We start from the raw sequence: 16,395 nt of genomic DNA, 5'->3' as shown, positions 1-16,395 counted from the left end.
CTGATTGTCAGACAAGGGAGACATCTTTTACAGCCCACTTCAGATGGCTTCTCTTCCAGGAAATGTTGCCTGCTTCCTTAGCTGGGAGCAGTCTTTTTCTCCATGGAACATCTCCTAGTACATTATTTATGCCTGTCCTTGCCTGAACTCCACACGCACCTCTACTCCAGGATCTGAGTGAATGAGGCTATAGTTGAAGGATGTCTTGCTGTTGTGTGTCCTGTATGCATCAAGTGAGGGTCAGACTAGGAAGTGGCAGCAGGCTGGGTGACCTACCTGAGGACTGCCATTCAGTCCCTTCCCCCCTCCACCCCACCGCAGCGTGTGAATTGCTGCAAAGCTGGCTCAGATATCACTCTTTGAAACATTTAATTACATATAAAGATCTTCAAGGCTGTCTGTCACCTCCCAGGGAAATATTTCTTTTTTCCTGCTCCTTCTGAAGTTGGCTGCTTGGAAAGTAATGAAATTGAACTGAGGATGAAGGAACCAGGAGGTGTAGGCATTACTGTTAGGGAGACGCAGGATGAAAGAGAGATGAGGGTGGAGGCGGTGACAGGGAGATGGAGCCGGGGGAGGGGCAGGGCGTTAGAAGACTTGTTCACAGAGAGTGAGATGCAAGAGGTGAGAAGAACTAATGTTTCAGGAAGAGATGGAAAGAGAGAGAGATGGGAGCTGGGCTGGGGAGGCACCAAGAAGGGGAGGAGGGTCACGGAGAAGAGGGGAGGCACCCTGGAAGAGACGGGGCCTGGCTGAGAGGAAGAGAGAGCCAACCAAGAAGAGTTTCAGCAAAGGTAAAATAACTTGTGGTTCCAGACTTTCAATACCGGAGAGGGGGCTCTGGAGAGGCGTGGTTGGAATGGAATGACCCTGACTGGGAGACGCATTGAGGAAAGAAGCTTCTGAGCTTGGATGATTATTTGGGGGTGGAGTGGGGCTTGGCAAGGAGCTGATGGAGCTATAAATCTCCAAAGCTTCCATCCAGAAACCCCTTGCCGCCTCCTATCCGGGGAAGAGCAATGCAGAGATGGGAAGGCTGTTTCCAGCCCCCATCCCAAACAGAGTCCACGGGGATCCCTCTGCCCTGACCCGCTCCTCTCTTACAGGCTGCGACAGCGACCACTGGGGCCCCCATTGCAGCAACCGGTGCCAGTGCCAAAACGGAGCCCTGTGCAACCCCATCACCGGCGCCTGCGTGTGTGCCGCCGGCTTCCGAGGCTGGCGCTGCGAGGAGCTCTGCGCGCCTGGCACCCATGGCAAGGGCTGCCAGCTGCCGTGCCAGTGCCGCCACGGCACCAGCTGCGATCCCCGCACCGGCGAGTGCCTCTGCTCGCCCGGCTATACTGGTGTCTAGTGAGTAAAGCCCGGGGCGGCTGGGAGAGCAGGATCGGGAAACACTTGGAGGGTCAAGATAGTCCTGGCTGTAAAATCTCCCGCGCTCCGACCCCAAGTCCTGCAGAGGCTGAACGCCTGGGCCTCGCCCACACCCTCAGATCCCTGTTGTCCAAGCCCCAGGGAGACTGGTGCGAGCTGGGAGGGCACATTCTGATGGAGGCTCTCATGGCCAGAGGAGCTGGCTAACCTCCTCCCAGGAGGTCCTCCCTGGTCCGGGCCCCAGACCTTAGTTTGGAATTCTGATCGTAACCCAAAGGCCATTGTTGACCCTTCCAGGCCATTTGAGGCAGAGCGGGGTGAGGGCCCTGGGCAGATATCATGCACAGATTCGGGGAGTTTACTGCCCCTGTTCCTCTTCCCTTACCTTCTCCCCTCAGACCCCAAGCAGCCCCTCACTCCAGTTCCCTGGAGACGGAGGGTGCATGGACAGGAGCCCTCCAAGACTGCTTAGTTGAGACCCCTTCAGAGGCAAGATTGAAGTTCTCCTCCGCACCCTATCAAAGGCTCAGTGGCCTCCCCAGCAGCCCTAGAACCTGAGGGGACACCCAAGGACTCTGGCTGCAGATACATCTTTGATGGTTGTTGTGTGTCCCCTGCCCCAGTGTCTGGCCACAGCTCCAGGGGCAAAACATTGGGCTAAGGCCCAAGACCAAGACCCCAGGCAAATCTTTCCCCGCATCTCAGCAGGGATAGTCCCTGTATAGAAGCCTGTTGTGGTAGCTGAAAGCCTGGAAGAGGGTGGAGGCATGCCCCAGATTCTCCCTCTCTCTGAATTTCGGCAGAATTTGAAGACTGGAGTCATGGCTACGTCTCATGGCCTTTGCTTGTCCTGTTCCTTCTGCCTGACATGCCCTTCCTCCCCTTCTCCCGGTGAAACTAACTTCACCTCCAAGACTCAAGTGAAATGTCTCCCTCTTAGGGAAGCCTTCCTCAGCTTTCCCTCCCGGTAGAGTACTCTCCTTTACACTAAAAGCACTTAAGTCATCCTACAAGTACTGGTCCAAGCACACAACCTTCCAGTTCATAGTATCTGAGCCCTGTTTTCCCTCTCCTGGCCTTGTGTCTAGTATGGTTCACACTGACTGTGAACTCACTAACTTCTAGGGAGCCCGGGAGCCTTGGGACCGGCAGCACTAGGGCCCAGTGACCTGATCTGCATGCAGCTGCCTCTAACGCCTCTGCTTCCCCACGCAGCTGCGAGGAGCTTTGCCCACCTGGGAGCCACGGGGCTCACTGTGAGCTGCGCTGCCCCTGCCAGAATGGGGGTACCTGCCACCACATCACTGGCGAGTGTGCCTGCCCCCCAGGCTGGATGGTAGGTGGACCTGCAGGATCTGGGTGGGGCTCTGTAAGAGGTCTGAGCATCCCTCACATGTACCCTGGAGGGCTAAATTCCTCTCGCACCCTGAATACCCTGCCTCCTCTTTATGGTCATGGGCATCATTAGACACTGCCAGTTGTGTCATGGACACAGCTTTGAATCCCAGGGCTCCCATCTAAGTGCTGTGTGACCTGAAGCAAGTTACTTAACCTCTCTGAGCCTGTGGTCCCTCATGTGCAAAGGAGTTGAATTATTCTCCTAAATTGTCTCTGTCTTTCAGCATAGGGACTCACTTGAGCTGCCACGGGCTCTGAAATGTTGTGAAAAGGGCATGGTATAAAGATTGGGGTGGTGCAGGGGAAGGGAGAGAGCAGGGTATGAATCACCTTCATTTATAGAACTTCAGGTTCCCAGCCTCCAACCTCTGTACTCACACACATACACATATTCTGATTCTGTGGGCCCCAGAATCTGTATTTTAACAAGTGCTCCACGTAATTCTGATGCAGCCTCAACCAATCCAGGCCTCTTGTCTGGGAACCACCATTGTGGGAAAGGGGGATGAGATTTATCACATCACATCAGGCCTCACATCCAAAGTTGACCCTGAAAAAAGTCCTCAGCTATTCTAGTCTCTGCTTCCCCGTCTGCAAAGCTGGCATGAAAACCGTCAGCCCTGGGACTTCCCTGGAGGTCCAGTGGTTAAGACTTCATGCTTCCAATGCAGGGGACGCGAGTTTGATCCCTGGTCAGGGAACTAAGATCCCACATGCTGCGCGGTGTGGCCAAAAAATAAAAAAATTAAAAATTAAAAAAAGAAAAAGAACAGCCCTGCCCTTCATAGCAGCATGGTTGGCAGAAGGCTCAGATGAGGCAGTGCACATCCAATGTGCCTTGCAAGCTCTGGAGTGCTCTACAGTTGCTTTTTGTATGTCCTTGGATGCCACAGAGAAGCCACAGCCTCCTTTTAGCCAGTATGCTCCCCCTGTCAGTATCCCCACCCTCCACAGTCCCAAGCCCCTCAGAAGCAGTGAGTCACAGAGGCTGACTTTTCCGTTTCAGGGGGAGCTCAGTGACACAGCCAGCTGCCTCCCCTGGAGCCTGAGGCTTTGCAAAGCCAGGAAGGACAGGGCTGCTGAGCAGGAGTGGGATCTTTCGGGAGGCTGTGAGCTAGAGGTCATGGTGTGTGTGTGGAGGGGCGGACAGCAGGAGGGATGGCTGCAGGGCCTATTGAGGCAGGCAGAGATTTGCCAGAGTTTTTCGGGGTTTTTTTTTTTTTTTTTTTTTTTTTTTTGCGGTACGCGGGCCTCTCACTGTTGTGGCCTCTCCCGTTGCGGAGCACAGGCTCCGGACACGCAGGCTCAGCGGCCATGGCTCACGGGCCCAGCCGCTCCGCGGCATGTGGGATCTTCCCGGACCGGGGCGCGAACCCGTGTCCCCTGCATCGGCAGGCCCACCTGCAGTCTAACAGGGTGGATGGTGTATATGAGCGTCTGTGTGTGTGTGTGGGTACAGGGTACCCCACAGTGCTCCGTGGTGGAGAGGTGGGAGGTATAAGCACAGCCCCCAGGGTGGCTCAGAATGTTTTTTCAGGGTCAGAATGTCCTTGTCCAGGCCCGCAGAAGACTGGCTCAGATGGTGGCCAGAAAGACTCATCTCTTCCCTCAAGAATCCCTGGAGCTTGTGGGGTACAGTGAGAAAGGCAAGCCCGGGTAACCCCACCACCTCCAGGAAGAAGAGGGACGCCCTCGTCTGAGCAGCTTTTCCCTGCCCCTCTCCTCACATACACACTCATCCCACCGCCCTGGGCTGCTGCCTCTGCTGCTCGGTCCCCCATCCCTGCCCCCCACAGCCCCACACTGTCTGACTTACTATGTGTAGAGGAGACATCTCAGCGAAAAGGCCTCCCACTTAATTCATTACAAGTAAATTGGATGGTATTGATAGACGACCCGGGTCAGCAGGGTTTTCCTGCCTAAACTAGCTTCCTCAGGGTTGGCAATTATTGGTGCTTAATAATTGTGTGTTGAGCTAATTGATTTATTAACTATGGGAGAATCCTTGATCTCCATAAGAAAAATGACCGTCTCTGGTATGGGAGAGGCTGGAAGGACAGCAGGAGACAAGAGTAAGTTTAGATTTCTGTCTGATAAAGATCTAAGAGTCACATGTACAATTGAAAAATTATACACAGTATCTAATACCACAAGGCTACTACTGGAGGGAGGGGAAAGTAGTCCTCTGCAGCCCCCAGACCTGCCACAAGTCCCTCTCCTGAAAGGTACCAGCTTCAAATCTTTTAGGTGTCTCTTCTGGCATTTCCCTCCATATTTCTACGTAATGTGCTTTACCGCCATCTCCCAACTTGCTAGAGCCTCGTTTCAAATATCTGGTGATCCCTGGCTTCCTGTTCATGTTTTACCATGATCCTTGGAAAAGCTGGTTGGAAGCCTAGGGGGCAGGGGGAGATGCCAAGCTTGTTGACTGATGGGACTCTCAAATATCATTACTTATAGGCCTTTCTTCTCAGTCTCCCCGGAAAGGAATCCGCCAGAACCCTGCCAGAGGGAGGAGAGTCTGGTCACTAGCATCGTAGGAGCTGAGCAGGGGAAGAGAGCAGAGGGTCTGTTCAGCGGGCAGGTCTCAGAAGATCCCCATTTCTGTTGCCCCATTCCCCTTAGCTGTGCTTGGTGTCCCTGTGTCTGAAGCCTTAAACGGATCAACCTCCCTAAAAGTAAACTGTCAGTCTTGGGAAGTCACTTGGCTATTTGAAATGGGAGTAAAAATCTGGGGTCTAATTCCCTCTTTTATAAACTTTCAGACCGTTCCCCTGTTTCCCCACACGTGCACCTTGGCCTTCAGAGGCCCCTGGTGTCTCTGATTCCTGAGCTTTTCTGAGCTTTGTCTTGCAACGTGTGCTCTGCAGGCACTTGGCATTGCTGAGAAAACAGAAACCCCAGCAGTTTCTGCTCCTCTATCTGCCGGTCCATCTTCCACCACGTGACACCTCTTGTCCTCTACGGTCCCCTCTCCCCTTCCTTTTCTCCTTGTAGGTCTGTACATTTCCCCCCTTTACTCTCCTGTTAGCTGGGTTTGGGAAAGAAGTAGAGATAAATGTGTGTTTCCAGACCACCATGTTTAATCACACCGCTGCTTTGTTTTTCCTCAGCACTTTATTGTGTACCAGTGTGAGGGCACCTAGCGCCGTGCACTAGTTACCTGTTTGCTTGTCTCTCTCCCTAGTAGACTGGGAGGAGAGAAATTGAGTCTTACTCATATTTTCATATCCCTAGTGTCTAACACAGGACCTGGTATACAACAGGCACTCAGTAAGGGTGTGCTGAATAATTAGATGAGCCAATTGGCCTCAGTCTGCCCATCTCTAGCTTTGAAGCCATGGTGTCTCGCTTTCTATGCTTCTGTGATTGGGGAGAAGGTACCACTGAGGGAATGGCGTGGTCCCTTGGGCTGTAGCAACTGTGCTACTTCTAGAAGAAGGTGGCCTCAGGATTGCATCTCAGCAGCACCACCTCTGCATGTCTTCCCTCCTGTGTTTCAGGGAGCAGTGTGTGCCCAGCCCTGCCCACCAGGGACATTCGGCCAGAATTGCAGCCAGGACTGTCCTTGCCACCATGGAGGGCAGTGTGACCACGTGACTGGGCAGTGCCACTGCACAGCCGGATACATGGGGGACAGGTAAGGAAGCTGTTAACCCTCGTCCTTGATGTACATAATACTCATTTTCACAGCAGCCTTGAAGAGAACAGCTCAGCTTTACCAGTCCATGGCCTTCTTCTGCCAGCTTTCCTGTTCCTTTCTCAGAAAGCATTCTGAGTCCTTCTGCCAACCCATCCTTCCTGGCCCTCAGCCTGCTGAGGGTACCCACCCCCACCCCCAGCCCAGTGACCCAAGCCCTGAACTTGCATTGACTCACCTGGGGAAGTGGGTGGGCACCTACCACCACTCTCTACTTGCTGCCCACCTGGAGAGAGGCAGTGGCACCGATAAGCCAAGGAAGCTGAGCGTGCAAACTCAGTTCACACATTCTGCACAATTGCTTTTAGAAGTGGATTTTTATTCCTGACGTGAGTTCTGCCAAAAGGATATTGACGTCAGTTTGCATCCTCTGAAGGCCTGTGGCCTGAGAGCAGACCAATCAAGGGCACCAATGTCCTGGTATCAAACCAGCCTTGCAGCCTTAGTGGATGACCCACAAAACACATAACGGAGGGACTGCCAGACGTGCGCACTTGCCATGGTAAGAAAGATTCCACGATGATAGGGCAGGCGCTCTAGAAGGAGCGGAAACGACAGCCAAGGTGCCTGACGGTGAGTGGATTCAGAGCTGGTGGAGGACGTTTGTCCAGAGAACCAGGGCAAGTCCCCTCCCTCTCACTCTGAACCACGTGTGTCTCTTTGAGCAGAGAGACGGGCAGTAGAGAGGAGGCTGTCACACCCTTGCCTGCTTCTGTGGGATCCATGCTTCACCTCTGGCCCTGGATTTTGTTACTCTGCTTCCCCTGCCCAGATAACAGCAGGAAGCAGGAATCAGGCCTGAATTAACCAATGAGTCCTTCTGGCTCTGACCAACATAATTGCACCCCTCCAGCTCTCACTGGAGTCAGCCCCAAGTGCTCAGTGGTCCAGAAAAGAGATTTTCCGTTTTTAGCTTTGCACTTACATACCCCCAGCCTGAAGTCTTTTAAGCCAGATCTGATCTCTTTGTGAGCCAGTGTTCATCTCCGTGAGCATCCCTGGCACAGAATGCGGGGTGTGGCATCTGGGGATCCATCCCTCTCTGACCCCTGTTGGAGACTGCATCTCTAGGCGGAGAAGGGAGGCAGGACTAAAGCACTGAGCCATCTTCCCATCCTCACCATCTCCCTGGATAAGTAGACATTTGGGATGAACCAGCAGGGACAGGAGCCGGAAGACCCCAGAACCAGAACAGGACCCTTTGTTTCCGGCCACTTTCACAGGAGAGCGAATACAGCCCATTCATTGTTGGAGACAAGCGGGCCCAGGGTTCCAGCTGACTGGACTGAGCACCAGCGGATCCAACCTCATTGGTGCCAAGATGTACCAAATGGAGAAATACCACTAGTCCCGCTTGTTGGGGCCCAGCCCATGATCCTGAGGCAGAGAGAAACCCCAAAAGCCTCGGGGTCTTCAGGCAAGCTCCATCAACCATCTACAGATGAAGAATTCCTAGAAGGGCCCGGTAGCATTTGGGTTTCCCACCTAAACGGGCTGCCTGGTGTTTAATATTTTGTAAAATTGCCTCCATTTATTTTGTAGGTGACAGCTGCAGGAACCCACCCCGCATCATTGCGAGCATATTAAAGTTGAGTGGGTATGATAATGCAGGCCTCCCCGGATAGGCAGAATCCAGTGCAAATTAAACATGAAACGTAATGAGGGTTTTGCAGCTCATTTTGTAATTTAATTGAGCAATGTATCTGGTTGTTAATGGCGATATCGGACACATAAGATTGATATGTTGCAAAGGAAGGATGTTTAAGTAGAAAACTAATTCCTGCTGTGATTACCCTTCTGTTCCGCAGGCCCCATTATTAGCGTGCTTTGTGTAAAATTCATTAGCAGCCGTTGCTTGATCTCTAAATAAATAAGTTGTTTAACTTGTGGGTAGGAAAAAAAAAAAAGAGGCTGATTATGTAAATGGATTAGGTTGTCAATATTTCATTTCTAGATTCTTTTTCCGGGGCTGTGGAGTCAGGAGTCAGTCCCTTTGTAAATATGATGGGGCAGGACGTGCCCTTCAGAGAAGGGAGCTCACTGTCCAGGGCTGTACCCAGTCCTGGTGCATGGGAAGGAGAAGGAATGTTCCAGTGAAAAGGAGGAATCCGGAGGTGTCTCCAGGCTGGGGTTTCTTCCCCTGGTGTCTGAGACGTCCAGGAGAGGCAACCTGAGTGACCTCTGGGGAAATCCATTCTGAGGCAGAACAGGGGCTGGCAATCCAGGCGGCAATCGTACAGCTCTTCACTGCTCTGTGTCCTCCCCTTCCGCCTTGGTTTCCCTCCTCACCTCCTCCATCCTACTCTCTCCTCCTTCCTGTCTTCCACCTCCCATTCCTTCTCTCTCTATCCCCTTCTCTCTTTCCTCTTCCTCCCTCTCTTTTCTGTTCTTTCCCTTGCTGAGGCCTCAAACTGACTAAAATGCAGCAAGATTTGTAGGAAGACGATCTGGGTGTGTGGTGGAAAACACTGCTTCCAACTCAGGACTCACCAAGAGTTAATAAAGATGCTAAGGCTGTATTTTTTTTTTTTTTTTTGCGGTACGCGGGCCTCTCACTGTGGCGGCCTCTCCCGTCGCGGAGCACAGGCTCCGGACGCGCAGGCTCTGCGGCCATGGCTCACGGGCCCAGCCGCTCCGCGGCATGTGGGATCTTCCCGGACCAGGGCACGAACCCGTGTCCCCTGCATCGGCAGGCGGACTCTCAACCACTGCGCCACCAGGGAAGCCCAAGGCTGTATTTTTTTAAACATCTTTTGTTGTTCCCCTCTGCCCTGATTATTGTAGAAGATATATAGAAAACCTGAAAATGGGAAAACATAATCATTAAACGACTTGTAATTCCTCAAGTCCACTCCAATGTTAATATTTGGAATTCTTCCCTTTGAGCTTTTTCATGCCAGAAGGGCTCTGTTAGGAGAACTATAGAAAACAGTATTAACAAGAGTAATAATAAGAACTAACACTTCTTACTGAGCCCTTACCACACATGGGGTACCTTTCTAAGTGTTTATACGCGTCGCCTCATTTAATCCTCAAACACCTGGTGAGGTTTAGTTATTATCCTCCCATTTTGTGATGGGGAAGCAGATGTCAGAGCTGTAAAGTCAGTTCCCCATTCTCTGCACCTTAGAAGCAGTGTGGGGATGCGGTTAATCCAAAACCCCAGAGTCCATAGGCCATTTCTGTTCGTCTGTCTCTGGGACGCAGGGGTTGCCCATCTCTTTTACCCCATATGCCCCCAGGTTTACCCCTTAAGTTGTTGCTGTGACGATGAATTTACATCCCCTGGGGAATATCCCTGGGCTGGGGTGAGGGGTGTTGGGCACATCCAGGAAGCTAGGCAGTCAGCAGCAGAGGTTACACCCACCCACAGAGGACCCACAACCAATGGATGTCAGTTGATGAGTCAAATAATGATCATTATGCTGGGAGTTCCAACTCCCGGGCCCCAGCAGAGGCAGGACACAAAGGGGGCCAGGTCCTCTTCTTTGGGGGGCTCACCGGCTGAGGGAAGAGACTCAGCCCCTGCCTTGAGGGAACCCCCCGTCCAAGGAAGAGGAAATAGTCCCTGTCTTGGGGGATTCTCCAGTCTGACGAAGGAGGATGCATCTTGTACTCATGGGGAAACTCGACACTGGTGGGAGCGGATCGTCTCCCATATGGCAAAGAGAGACTGTACGTCTGTCCGAAAGACCCAAAGAACAGAGACAACGAGTAGAAATAAAATTACCCCATTTCATCAAATCTGAAATGCCACCGATTGTGAGATGCACCATTAGTTTATATATTGCTAAGAATGAAAAACACTGAAAATTAAACTATGACATGCCATCAGTTATAAGACTTAACTGGTTTCAGAGATGTTAGAATATATTTTTAAAACAAGGTTTGTTGTTTACTGGGTACAGAAGTTCCCGTTTGGGAAGATGAAAAGGTTCTAGAGATGGACGATGGTGATGGGTGCACAGCAATATAAATGTACGTAATTCCACTGTACTGTACACTTAAAAATAATTAAAATGGTAAATTTATGTTATACTTATTTACTGCGATCAAAAAATGAGAAAAAAACACATAAGGCCTATAATCAATGAAATATGATAGTATGAACTCAGTCCTGGGGACTGAGGGGAACTGGCGTGGAGGAGGGAATGGACTGGGGTGACTAAACCACGGAATACTTCCTGGAGGAGGAGAGGAAAGAGGGGAGGAGACTGTGAGGAGGTGCAGCACACCAGGCCCAGGCCTGGAGGCAGGGGCGGTACGTGCTGGGTGGGTCTGGAAGGGCAGGTGAGGGGGCATAGCCTCACCCTCCTCTGCTATCCCGCAGGTGCCAAGAGAAATGCCCCTTCGGGACCTTTGGCTTCCAGTGCTCCCTGCGCTGTGACTGCCACAATGGGGGTCAGTGTTCACCCACCACCGGTGCCTGCAAGTGTGAACCTGGCTACAAAGGCCCACGCTGCCAGGAGCGGCTGTGCCCCGAAGGCCTGCACGGCCCAGGCTGCAGCTTGCCCTGCCCCTGTGATGCCGACAACACCATCAGGTACGAACGATCTGGGGACAGGTGAGCGGGGGACAGGGGTGGGGTGGGCCCTGGTGGGGAGGGGACTGTCAGGGTACAAAGCCCACCTCCAGCCAGATCATCCAGGCAGGCAGTGAAAGGGCTGGGACCTCAGCAATCACCTTCACTGGCCAGTCTGATGAAAAGACGTAGGCCAACCTGAGACCCCACACACAGGAGCACGAGGGAACTTGGTGGCCCTCAGGGAAACAGGGTGGGGATGGGTGAAAATGCGGGGGGCTAGGCTCAGGGTACCAGGGCCCTGGGGGCGTGGTCGGGAGAACTTTTCGCTTCCACAGAGTCTGCATCTAACCAGGCCCTTTCCCAGCCCCGAGGGGCCCAGAGACAGGCCCACCAAGGCAGAAGCAGGGGACTTGAGCCACAGTGTTAGAAGGGACCTTAAAAACCGGTATGGCTGACCTGGGGCCTGCAGAGGGCTGTCCCCTGGGGCCGTGGCTAGGGTGACGGAGCGGGAGGGACAGAGGGCAGGCCCGCAGGGTCTTGGCTTGGGGTGGCCTCTCCCTGCACTCTGTGTCAGTGGTTTGTGTTTTTTTTTTTTTTTTTTGGCGGTACGCGGGCCTCTCACTGTTGTGGCCTCTCCCGTTGCGGAGCACAGGCTCCAGACGCGCAGGCTCAGCGGCCATGGCTCATGGGCCCAGCCGCTCCGCGGCATGTGGGATCTTCCCGGACCGGGGCACGAACCCGCGTCCCCTGCATCGGCAGGCGGACTCTCAACCACTGCGCCACCAGGGAAGCCCTGCGTCAGTGGTTTTTAATCTAGGACTGGGATTATTTATCTAGGGATGTCTGTATAGTTTGTCAGCGAGTGGTATTGAGCTGCCATTACGGTGACTGTCATGGTTCTATATAAACGCCCTCCATCTGTCCCTCTAATGTTGCACGTTTTTAGTAGTTTGGAAGTTTTGTGTATTTATTGTATTAACAGAGTGTCATAAACTAAAATGCCATTTACTGGATGTTTGTATAATTTTAAATACTGTATTAGCACTTCAGAGGCAGAAATTATGCTGAGGGCTTAATGTATATACAAATAACCACATTTGATTTTTAAGAAATCATTCTGTCATGTGCTACTAAACAAAGTAAATAATATAAAAGGCTCAGTTAAAAAAAAAAGTGGGGCTTGGGGACATCTGGGCTGATGCCGGCCCCAGCCCTTCTTCCTGGAAGTGGAGACGCCAGAGCCGCCCTGGGCCACATCCCCCAGCTCCCCTCACTGCCTGCTTCCTGCACCAGCTGGCACCGCCCTCTGGTGATAAATGAGGCTGTCGGGCCCCAGATTAAAGCTTCAAATGAGGCTGTAAGGCCCCAGATAAATGCTTCCACAGCTCTCTATGTGGCCGCCTCTTATTAGGATGGTGCAAGGTGAGGGGAGTCTCCCTTCTCCCCTCAGGCCTGCAGGACCAGCTGCCCTGGGCAGTGGGTGCTGCTTCTGTTGGCGGGCCAGAGAGAGATACCTCTGCTTTGTAGCCTTGTCTCTGGGACAGCCAGGACCTAGCCTCGGCCCCTCTTCATTTCCAGCTTTTGATTCTCCACACATCACCCAAGGTCCTCAGGTCACTGTGAGCAGAGGCCTCTTAGAAAGTGTTGTGGCTTTAACAGAATCTGTCCGCAGTCCTCAGTTCCTGGAGCTAAGTGGCTCGGGCAGTGCTCTCTGCAAGGGCAGAGGGTTGGGAAGGAGACCATTAAGAGGGGGCTCTGGAGCCAGTGGAACAGGCTACATATGACTTAAGCATTCGTTCGCTCAGTCATTCATTCAACAAACACTGAGAGCCTGCAGGGCCAAACACAAGAAAGAAAGGGTCCCTCAGCACGAGTCCAGCCCTCAGGAACTTGAGTCTGGAGCACCTACCCACACTGAGGACCTCCTACCATATTTCTTCAAATACAAGACAACAACACCAGTAGTGAGGCACTGCTTTATTTTATGTACTACTAAAACTGAGCCATGACATACCACTGACTGCATCAGAGATCTGAAAATGTGGGGCAAAGTGCATCTTAGAATCAATGAAATATATGCGGCTGGCCCTGCTGGGTCCCAACATGTACTCAAGTAACTGCGACCCAGGGCTCTGTACAGAAAGCACCACAGGAAACCGCTTCACTGGTCAGGGAAGGCTTCCTGGAGGAGGTGGCTTCTGGGCTGGGTCTGGAGGGTGGGGTGAGAGCTCCAAGACTCTAAACACGGGGGTCCCACATGGCTGGTCGGGGGACTGGGCAGCTGCCTCAGGCTGTTCCACGGGTGAGGGGCAGCACCAGGAACCCCTACCCCTGCGGGGAAGCCAAGGGAGGACCGTGTCAGGGATAGGAAGCTAGGCTGCCACTGAGGTCCAGTGCAGGGAGAGTCCCTGCCACGGAGATCCAACCAACCCCCAAATTAAAGAGCTATTGTTTTCTCCCCATACCCAAGCAGCCGTGCCCTGCATAATTTATCCCTCCTCTGAAGGAGTCCTCGATGCATTATTAATCTGGAAGGACTCCCTCTTCTCCGTCGCTAATCTCAGCCCATTCAATATTGATGATTATTTGCTTTACTGTCTTTAACACGTGTCACATTTCAGGGGTTGGGAGGCAGTAGTGCTTCTTAAGCGTGGGGACCCCGAGAGTGCCTGGCAGCCAACCCCCCAGGCCAGGTCCCCCCGTGTCTGCTTGACTATCTCCTTGCAGGGAGCTGTGTCACAGCCCGAGCTTGTGGATCTCTGCAGCCTCAGCCTGGCACAGAGCCTGGCACAGAGCAGACCTTCAGGAAAAAGAATCGCGGAATTCATGTTAAATCGCCCATTCCTCTAGGGTGGCTCTGCTCCCGAGCTGATGTCACCTTATTTTTTAAAAATATTTCACCCCTTTCCCTTGGCACACGGCCCCAGTGACTGAGCCCCCGACACTCACCGAATTTTTATTTAGTCTAACTCAGGATTTCTCAGCTTCACCACTGTTGATATTTTAGGCTGGATAATTCTTTGTTGTGGACAGCCATCCTGTGCATTGCAGGATGTTTAGCAGTATCCCTGGCCTCTGCCCACTAGAGGCCAGTAGCAATACCCCAGCCCCAAGTTCTAACAACCAAAAACGTTTCCTGGGTGGGGTGGGAGGAGGCAGAATTGCCCGAGGTTGAGAGCCTGTGGTCTCACTGCACCTCTGTCATGCTGCACTTGGCTTTGTTCTCAGGGACACAGAGAACAGCTCTCTTCCTCTCTGTGGACACAGGTCACTCCTCTCTTCCTGTGAGCCTTTGTCCCATTCTAGAGCCTTCTCTCGGGATCCAAGAAAAGCAGAGGGATGAGTCTAGGACTCCTAATTCCAAGGCAGTTAAGCTGCAGGTTCTGGGTAGGTCTGGGACCCCTCAGTCCTGGCCTTAGAACTACCTCTGCCTGAGTCAGTGTCCTGATACGTGTACTTCTCCTCTGTCCTAGTTTCCCAATCTGTCTATCGCCTTTTGTCAGCCCAGTGGGGGGTAAAAGTTTTCTTGTGATCTGAAAGCGAAGCTTCCACCAAGCTCTCTGAGACAGAGTGTGGGATCCCCAGAAACCTTGCCTCATTTCCCCGCTGGCTTCCGCAAGAGCTTGCAGCAGAGCCCCTCCAAGACAGCTTGCCAGGAAGGCCTTGAGCATCTTTCCTAGAGAAGCAAAGTCTTCCCAACCCCCAACCATGGAAAACCCTCCTCAGCTGGCCCCAGCCTCTCCCGGCTCTATGCCCCTCTGGAGAGGCTGCTTCAAAGAGAGGTTGTACCCACGTGCCCTGGGAAGGAAGAAGTGGCTGGTGAAATTCCCCACACTTCATTCCCTTTATAAATGCTTTGTAGCACACACAAAGCAGCCTCCTTCCTTCATAAAGGAATAACCTTGAGAAAGTGAACACCTGTGTGTCAGACCTTGTCCATGTCCCCTCCACAATTGGATTGTCATAGACGAATTCCAGCAGCCATGATTGTGGATTACCTTTGAAAGATTTGACTTAGCCACCAGATGCAGCATTGATAGAAATCTCAGAGCAGCCAGGAAAAACTGACAGAAAATTCCACCCTGAAAAGATTCCTGTATTGTTCAGCTTTCGGCTCCTATTAACTTGTGATTAATCTATGTCTGGGGGAAATGGAGAAAGGTGAGGGGGGGAAAAAAAAAAAAGGCAGAGCAAAAGCCAAACCAGCCTAAACAGGAGTCACTTGGCTGCCATGTGACCCAAGGGAATGGCTCTGCCACCAACGGGGCAGGGAGCAGGGTACACCAGGGAGAGGGAGATGTGACAGAGGTGCCGAGAGCATGGCAACGGCAGTTTTCAGTCCTAATCGCTGAGCCAGCGATCATTCCCCACCCTCTTTTCAAAGGGATTTTGGAGTTTCTATAATAAGTGACGAGTGATCGAATTAAGAAAACAGAGGTGTTTTGTTTTTTAAAATAGAATTTTAGGGATATGAAAGGAGAGAGGAAGAAATTATCTCAGGTTTGGTTTTGAGCTTTCTGGTTTCTCAGAGTAAAAAGGTAAAATTGACGTTGGGACACACCCCTAACATCCAAAACACCGGCGGTTAAGATGGAAAGAAGAAACGCAGGAGAGCTTAGAGGCCAGCGTTCGCCAGCTCACTGTGTGTCTAGTATGCTATTCACAGGGTGGTCTTCACACCAGAGCAAGGACCTGTAACGAGAGAATCTCTTGAAAGAAGGGCAGAAGGATGCCTGAGACCCTTCAGAATCTCAGGGGCCAGACAGAGCTGATTGCGGCCGCCAGCGCCTGCCGTGTTACTTCCTGGGTCCAAGCATGTCAGTCTCCACAACTGTGACCGAGCCAGTCCCTCTGACCCTAAACCCAAACCTCAGAGGAGACCCCTGAAAAGTTGGAACCGAGAAAGGCCATGCCTTAGGGCTTTGCTGGGAGTGTTGGGGACAGAGGGGAGCACCCCACAACTGTCTGGCTGAGGGTCAGGGCCACCAAGTAGGGGCCCCCTGCCCCATGACACCCGTGCGGGCCACTATTTCCCCTTACAGTGTGGGACCCAGGGAGGAATTTATCTGGAACCATAGAAGTCAGGAAGTCTTCAAACATCCATTCTTTACACACATTCTTTTTTACATATTATAATTTTTATCACTTTTTATCTGTTTATGAATATAATAGATGCTCAGTTTGAGAAAGTCAGAGAATACATAGAAATTTAAAGAAAAAACTCAGAGTCACTCATAATTTCTCAATCCAGGGGTGAGTACAAAAACCATTTTGTTGTAATTTGTTCATTCTTCATCCATTTCTGATTCACTTTTTTTTCATATTTTAGATCATGACTTTATACACAACTTGCTTATTTCACTTACCCTTATGTCATGTCATTAAATAGACTGGAAAA

At 51.9% G+C, this 16,395-nt stretch overlaps 1 protein-coding gene across 3 annotated transcripts in view; it reads left to right on the top strand.

Annotated features, from left to right (window-relative positions):
• MEGF11 (multiple EGF like domains 11) overlaps nucleotides 1–16,395 on the top strand; it is a 389,787-nt gene that overhangs the window by 307,728 nt on the left and 65,664 nt on the right. For all 3 annotated transcript variants that reach the window (XM_029237751.1, XM_029237750.1, XM_029237749.1), the window contains 4 exons: nucleotides 1,107–1,353; nucleotides 2,590–2,710; nucleotides 6,276–6,412; nucleotides 10,803–11,015. In XM_029237751.1, coding sequence (XP_029093584.1) covers nucleotides 1,107–1,353; nucleotides 2,590–2,710; nucleotides 6,276–6,412; nucleotides 10,803–11,015 — 718 coding nt within the window. The remainder of the gene's footprint in view (nucleotides 1–1,106; nucleotides 1,354–2,589; nucleotides 2,711–6,275; nucleotides 6,413–10,802; nucleotides 11,016–16,395) is intronic.

Source organism: Monodon monoceros, unplaced genomic scaffold, assembly GCF_005190385.1.
Source record: "Monodon monoceros isolate NGI ecotype Baffin Bay Population unplaced genomic scaffold, NGI_Narwhal_1 Super_Scaffold_21, whole genome shotgun sequence".
In the NCBI taxonomy this organism is placed as follows: domain Eukaryota; kingdom Metazoa; phylum Chordata; class Mammalia; order Artiodactyla; family Monodontidae; genus Monodon; species Monodon monoceros.
This window is presented reverse-complemented; position numbering and strand designations above follow the sequence as displayed.